The sequence below is a fragment of the Lepisma saccharinum genome, unplaced genomic scaffold (genome assembly GCF_977018435.1).
Source record: "Lepisma saccharinum unplaced genomic scaffold, izLepSacc3.1 HAP1_SCAFFOLD_964, whole genome shotgun sequence".
Classification (NCBI taxonomy): domain Eukaryota; kingdom Metazoa; phylum Arthropoda; class Insecta; order Zygentoma; family Lepismatidae; genus Lepisma; species Lepisma saccharinum.
The window spans coordinates 51,113-58,876 of NW_028143616.1; the positions used below are offsets into that span (position 1 = coordinate 51,113).

The following is a 7,764-nucleotide window of genomic DNA, read 5'->3' on the forward strand; positions in this document are numbered from 1 at the left end:
CGGGATTACATGTAGTCGCACTAAAGTGGATATTCTGTCAGCTCATTCCAGTCGTACATCATGATCACCATCCTCATCACGAAACACCAATATTCGTCCACACTTCAATAATATTCGCTCACCTAAGAGGTGTGATACCAGTTTAATGTATACAAACTTACGAAAATGGTCAATTTGAATTCTTAGAACCTGGTCTTCAGTGAGAGCAAGCGTTTCACTAATCCATCGGTGTAACTTCACTGACGTGGGTCTCTTTTGTGCACTCGAAAATGACAACTTTAACGTGTTTCCATTCTACAGCAGTAAGAATTGCTTCGATTCGACTCTTAACTAATACTCCCTCCTACTCACAAGCACACGGCCACGTACCTACCAAGCTTCAAGCGCGACTCGAGACGATGTTCCCCGCACGGCTGCTTCCGCGAGACTGACCAACGACTGAGCTACCGCGGCTCAGTACCGTGCTATTTCATGAATATAAGATGATTTTTTCACGTTAATAAATCCGGTGTTCTTGTTGGGACACCCTGTATAACATTATTTATGTAGTTATTACAACAAGTTTGATTCGTCCATCGACATTCGAAGGCATACATAATTTTACTGTCAAACTTGCCAGTTTATATCTAAAAATACCTTATATATCTTCACCTTTGTAATGGAAAGTTTTGCTAATTAACTGTATAAGTTATGAGTAGACCTCAGATTTTTAGGTTCTAAAAAGTGTGCTTTTAGTTTCCTAAAATAGGCTCTAAAACCCTAAAATAGTTTTCTAAAATAGGCTCTAAAAACCCTAAAATAGTTTCCTAAAATAGGCTCTAAAAACCCTAAAATAGTTTCCTAAAATAGGCTCTAAAAACCCTAAAATAGTTTCCTAAAATAGGCTCTAAAAATCCTAAAATAGTTTCCTAAAATAGGCTCTAAAAACCCTAAAATAGTTCCCTAAAATAGGCTCTAAAAACCCTAAAATAGTTTCCTAAAATAGGCTCTAAAAACCCTAAAATAGTTTCCTAAAATAGGCTCTAAAAACCCTAAAATAGTTTCCTAAAATAGGCTCTAAAAACCCTAAAATAGTTTCCTAAAATAGGCTCTAAAAACCCTAAAATAGTTTCATAAAATAGGCTCTAAAAACCCTAAAATAGTTTCCTAAAATAGGCTCTAAAACCCTAAAATAGTTTCCTAAAATAGGCTCTAAAAACCCTAAAATAGTTTCCTAAAATAGGCTCTAAAACCCTAAAATAGTTTCCTAAAATAGGCTCTAAAACCCCTAAAATAGTTTCCTAAAATAGGCTCTAAAACCCTAAAATAGTTTCCTAAAATAGGCTCTAAAAACCCTAAAATAGTTTCCTAAAATAGGCTCTAAAAACCCTAAAATAGTTTCCTAAAATAGGCTCTAAAAACCCTAAAATAGTTTCCTAAAATAGGCTCTAAAAACCCTAAAATAGTTTCCTAAAATAGGCTCTAAAAACCCTAAAATAGTTTCCTAAAATAGGCTCTAAAAACCCTAAAATAGTTTCTAAAAATCTTACGTTAGGCTCGAAAAATCCTGAAGTAGGTTCAAAGAAACTTAAAATAGTTCAAAATTCCTGAAAAATGATGATTAGGTATAGTCACCGGCAATGAAAACGGGACGCCTATATCTTGTATAACGTTATATGTGTTGCCTAACCCTACGGCAATGGCAGAACTTACCATTGGAAATGTGTTATTAAAATCCACTCTTTGCGGTAAAGTTAGGCAACAATCTTTTATCATGTTATCCACAGTCAAACTCAGCAATTTTGTCTGTGAGGATCATCTTATATGCTGAAAATAATCTTTCAACAAAAACATAGTCAGTGGTGCAAACTTCAATCTGAAATGTTAGTTTGCAAGGCGTGAATGCCACAAAGCACCAAAGTGACGCGAAAGTGAGCAAGACCACACCGATCAGACCACTTTGGATTGTACAGGTAACAGTGGCACCAGACATTTGAGAAATCACCATGGACTTGGAGGAAGGGAAATCGACAGAGAGTACATTTCAAACACGTTCGTCATTCAATTGTTTCGTGACCAAACAAAGCAAATGCTTCTGTGCGACACAAAAATCCTGTAAAACCTTTAAAAATATATAAAAAAAACTTTTAAAAGACTTGATTTAGATGAATAAACCTAAAATAGGTTCTAACAAGCAAAATAGTTTTTTAGGCACTATAAAACTTCATCAGTTGTTGCGCATTTTAATGAAACGCTGACATAACTCATTATTTCTTACATACCTGCAAAGGAAAAAAATAGGTTAAAAACCTGAAATCCGAAGTCAAGTTATGAGACTGAGAGCAGTCAGAAGAGAGAAAGTACCGAACCTAACAGCGGTTTCGGCACCCGAGGCTGTGGAATAAAGGCACAAATTTATGAGCTGCAAACCTAATAATGGTTATATCATAATTAATTTACTCCCGAGTGAGGGTAAACTCAGAATTAACACACCAATGGTCTGATTTTCTGGTGCACCAACAGAAATTACCCTTTCGTCTTATTAACAACGTTAATAATATATCAGGGACTAGAGGAATAACAGTGCATAACCAAGTTGCAAACGGGCATGAGAGTATCAAGTCACATGACCTGGCTGGTCAGTTCTGGACGCCGTTGCGCGAAAGGACTCGGCCAGGCAAGGCAATTGTGTCGTCGGAAATGTGGAGGTGGCACCATCCTGCTGGAACCACAAGTGTTCAATATCTACACCATTCAAATAAGACAACAAATGAAAGACATCAGTACTTAAATATAGAAGAACAGTACCACCAACACAACAACAACAAGACAGTGGTGCAATTCAAGTCCGGCGTTCTTGTTGGGACACCCATTATATGAAATTATACAAAATAACAAGTGTGCTGGAATGGAAGTGTCAAAGACAAGGAAGGATAATGTACACTCACTTAATCGTTCTCTCAGCACAGGCAGTCTTATCATTTACATCTGTCTCTCTTCACATATACTATAACCTCCTCCTTCATATCAAATTCGCTTCTTTCCATGTCAATAACTCACTTTCATTCTATAGCCAGTTGCTTTTGCGTAGGTTTATTCTTGCCACTAGATGGTACGCATTTTTTAAAATTACGAACACAATCTAAAATTAGCCCTGTCGGAATGATTTAAGTGCAAAGTAAATTACACTGTTACATCTAATTTCATTGTTATCTTCGAAAGAAACCTTCCTTAAAATGTAACTTATTTCTTACAAATAATTTTGCTATAGAACTTACAGTTGCTGCATCTAGATTAAGAATAAAACATCACTATCAATAAGAATTAAGGATGTCCTGTTTATGTATATTTTCACTTCCCAAAAACCAGTTCGTCAAATTACGAGCGTTAATAATATATCAGGGACTAGAATAATAACAGTGCATAACTAAGTTACTCCAGGTTTCATTAAACCCTACTGTATTACAATATATTGATTGCCAAATAGGCATTTATGCTTCTACAATTAAAATAAACCATTGGTTTGTTCGACACAGGTGGCTATTCGTTTCCATCTCTTCAATTACTTCTTCTTCTCTGTACACTCACTTAATCGTTCTCTCAGCACAGTCTATGATTTCCATCTCTCTCTTCACATATACCTTACCCTCTTCTATTTCCAGTCAATAACTCATCTTATTCTCTCTCTTGTTAGTCATTCACGTTCGTCTCTTCCATAGTCAATAACTCACTTTCCTCTCTCTCCACAGTCAATTGTTCACTTCCTTCTCTCTCTCTCTCCACAGTCACTCACTCTCTGCTCTTTCCACAGCCAGCTGTTCTTTCTCTTCGTCTTCTTCCATTAGAGTCAATAACTCTTACCTCTGTGTTCTCGTCTTCGTACAGCCAGCCGTTCACTGCCTTCCTCTTCCATACTCAATAATTTTCTCTTTTCTCTCCTCCGCAGCCAAATTCTAACTTTTCATCCCCCCCCCCCACAGTCATTAATTGGGTCTCTTCTCACTCCAGTGCCAGTTTACTTTAGTATCCTTACACAGTCAATAACTATATCTGCTCTTCCGCACGCAGTCGTTCACTTCCTTCATATTCTTCCATAGTCAACAACTCACAACTCACTAAGTGCTAAGTATACATGTACTCATGCACCGCTGACCGGACTTCGTCGTTACTTTGGGACCTCGATCCACTTAGTGCATCTTTCAGTGGGTCAAAGGTGTGGAAATCGGAAGGTGCGAGATCGGGCGAACATGGAGGGTGGTGTAAGCACTTAAACTTTAGGTCCTCGATGGTAGACAATGTGACAGTGGCAGTGTGTGGTCTCGCATTGTCTTGGAGCAAGAGCACACCAGTGGACACCAGACCACGTAGTCTCTGCAGAATGGCTGGTTTCAGTTTTTTTTCGCGGAAAAGTTTGGAGTATGTGGTACTTTTTACACATCAACAAGTCTCTCCTCCATTTCCGGTGTCAAATGTTTCGGAATCCACCTCGCACACACTTTCCTGAACCTCAGTATGTCATGACTGATATGGTGGGCTGATTCTACACTTATTTCCATCTGGGAAGCAATTTCACTGGCAGTAATACGCCGGTTCTCCCGTATCAAGTCCTCTACTTGAGCAATGTTGCTTTCCGTGACTGGAGTGACAGAGCGACCTGGACGCGAAGAATCTTCAACACTGGTTATGCCCTGTTTGAACTTCTCAGCCCACTCGTACACTTGTTAGCGACTCATACAGTTGTCACCGTACTGAACTGTCTGAGGAGATGAATTTCTATCGGTTTCAAGCCTTCACTCAACGAAAATCGCACGACACTTTGCTGCTCCAGCTTGGAGCACTCCTGTTAGGGTGCCGCCATCTTGTGTAACTGTTTCGCAGCGTCCCTTGCGCAAGGCAGGCGTGCCAGCCCCAGCTATGAATAGCTTACAGATGCCTTCACAGAATAACAAGCATATAACAATCACGGTCTTATTTTAAATTTTTAATAGTACTATCCAGTTAATTATTGAATGAACCTTGTACATAAACCTTGGTTTGATTTCAACTTGTAGAAGACTTCCACGAGTAATTTCCCATGAATCTCTGTGTAACATTTATTTGAACTTTGTTATGAATGTTACTGTAATTTGAGGTTATTGTTGTTTCCAATTTTTGTTTTCAGTTTACTGAAGAAGGTCAGCGTGGAAGTGAATTCAGGGAAACCCAGGTTAGAATTCGACCAAGATGGCAGCCTTAAAAATGCGGAGTTGAAAATTGTAAACCTAAGACATCAGCAATCGTCATCACAGCTCGTATGGGAAGAGGTAAGTTGTGGCTTTTCTTTCTTTAAATACAGATTTATTACATGCACATAGTACAGTATAAGCTAAATACATAGTCTGTGTATGGCGAACTGACTTTATGTTACTTTACAGAAGCTTGAATTAAGATTACGAGGTGTGATCAACAAGATCTTCAACTTTAAAAACGGAGCGTGAATGTGCTTCTATCTTGGCAGGTGTTCTATCACATGGTGATGCTACAGACACGTCTCTAGAAATATGTTTCGGAGGGGGGGGGGGTTCGAACCAATTGTCTCAGGAATAATAATAATAATGTTTAAATTAAAATAATTATATTATATTATTATTACACGATTAGGTAAAAAGACTGTATAAGAATAGAAATTTAACAGCGCATATTCATTACGTAGCTAACCTGTAGTTAAGATCGGAATAATTTACATAAAAACAAGTGCCCTGGCAAATTAATGTCAAATAGATGAATAATTGAATACTTATCGAATAAAAAAATGATGTTAAATGTAGTTGGAGAAAAGTAAGTTTCTGATTAAAATTTTATGCACATTATTTTAAGTAATAGTGTACATAAATCATCAATGTAATGTCATTCAAAGCCATATGATCCCAATATAATACTTGCCTTCTAAAAAGATCAGGGGAAATTAATAACCGTCGATTAACAAATGTTAATATTCTGATTACTTAATTTTAGTACTTGGTATGTTTTTTCTGGGGGATCCGGACCCCTGGGCCCCCTAAACACGTCCTTCGTGTCCTTCAAACCCCTATAATCCCAATATAATCCTTATCTTCCAATAAGTTCAGCTGAAATTATACAACAAATGCTAAACGAGTATACTTTGTTATTCAATTGAAGTACTTCATAAATCTTTCGGAGGGGGGCGGACCCCCTGGACCACCCCCTAAATACGTCCTTGGGTGCTAAGTATACAATAACTTACTGCAGTGCCGGATCTACAAGCCGCAAAACCACGCAATGCTGAGATATGTAACCCTTTAGGGGGCCCTCAGCCACTGACATAGTAGAGGCTTTGTATTAACTTATTTACTCAGGGGTGCTACAATATATACAGGTAAACCATCTCTGTGCATATAACACCGTGCCATTAAAGCACACTTAGGTTATGTAGGCCGCACATATTTTCGATGTTGGCCATCTTGGAGGTGATGTGATCAGCAGCACGCTGCGTCCACCTTTATCCCGCCTCCAAAATGATTTGAGGCTCGGTGGGTCCTAGAGCCGCTTTATGCTAGGACAAAGCTGGAAAAAAAATCGACCTTAGATCACCCCGTGTTTCCCGCGTGACAGTCAGGCTAGAATGAAATCAGGCTAGAATTTCACGAGAAATGCAGTGGTGGCAGTTTCTTCAACCTCTTTTTAGTCAGGAAAAAGTTACGACTCCATCATTTTCCAGGTGTGAGAAAACAGTGTCATATATATATATATATTACACATATCACCCCATTTTAAAAAATTGAGTTGAATTCAATATGGCGGCCACCAATTTGGCGGACGTCCCCTTGGAACACACCAATGTAGTTTTGCCTAAGCCTAAACTGTTTTTATCATGACAAACTGTACCTCGCCCAACTCTTTTACCTTTTATAGTGGGTGTTAAGGGACTTTTGAATCACCATTTAGGTTCTTATATGTGACTTTGTCAACATGAGATCAAGAATTACACACACACAGGGACGGCGCTACAGGGGGGGCTAGGGGGCTGAAGCTCCCCCAAAACCGGTCTCAGCCCTACCTGTAGCCCTCATAAATTTTTGTAATAGGTACCGTGTGCGCATTTCGATCGAAAACTTAAAATGTATAAGTTTACATTTCCCATTATAAAACTTCCATTTGAGCAAGTACAATGTCCATCTACATTTTCTGGTTTGGTTTGATCGCAAGGCAACTTTATTACGATGTGTTCTAAAATCAAGGGGAAGAGGGGCAACTGCAGATGTGTCTGGAAAACAGTAGCCACTGATCATTTGATACTAGTAATTGGCCAATCATGCAAGCACGTAGCCAAAGGGAGGGCTCGGGGGCTGGAGCACCCTATCAAATCATACAAATATCTAATTTAAATAGTGTATAGTGGTAATTCATTTGACTTAGCAGGATTGAACATCCTGTACAATAAGTTGAAATATACTGAGAAATTCATCTTCAGGGCTTCTTCCTCCCCACTTTTTCGCTTTTAGATGGCAGCTTTCGATAAGGGATGAGGCCCTCCCAAAATAAAATTCTGGCTACGGACCTGCAATCATATGAGTCCCCAAACTTATAACACCATTAAGCCTTGTTTCCATGATTATGAAAAACTAAATATGCTGACCAAGGCAGTAATTTATTTTATTAAAAACATAAACTAAACGTAACGTTTCAACCTTCTAGCAAGTTCTTCTTCAGACTCTGTATCAAGTACAAAAGTAACAAGATACAAAAACAGGGCATTATATATACACAAACATTACTCCCTCCAGA

The 7,764-nt window shown here is 38.5% G+C and overlaps 1 protein-coding gene across 1 annotated transcript in view; it reads left to right on the forward strand.

Moving 5' to 3' along the window:
* Positions 1 to 5,282, forward strand: part of LOC145983444 (glutamate receptor ionotropic, NMDA 2B-like) — a gene marked incomplete at both ends in the record, with an annotated part of 55,231 nt that extends 49,949 nt beyond the window's left edge. The window contains one exon of the mRNA XM_083116548.1: positions 5,141 to 5,282. Within this exon, the coding sequence (XP_082972674.1) occupies positions 5,141 to 5,282 (142 nt within the window). The remainder of the gene's footprint in view (positions 1 to 5,140) is intronic.
* Positions 5,283 to 7,764: the final 2,482 nt, after the last annotated feature.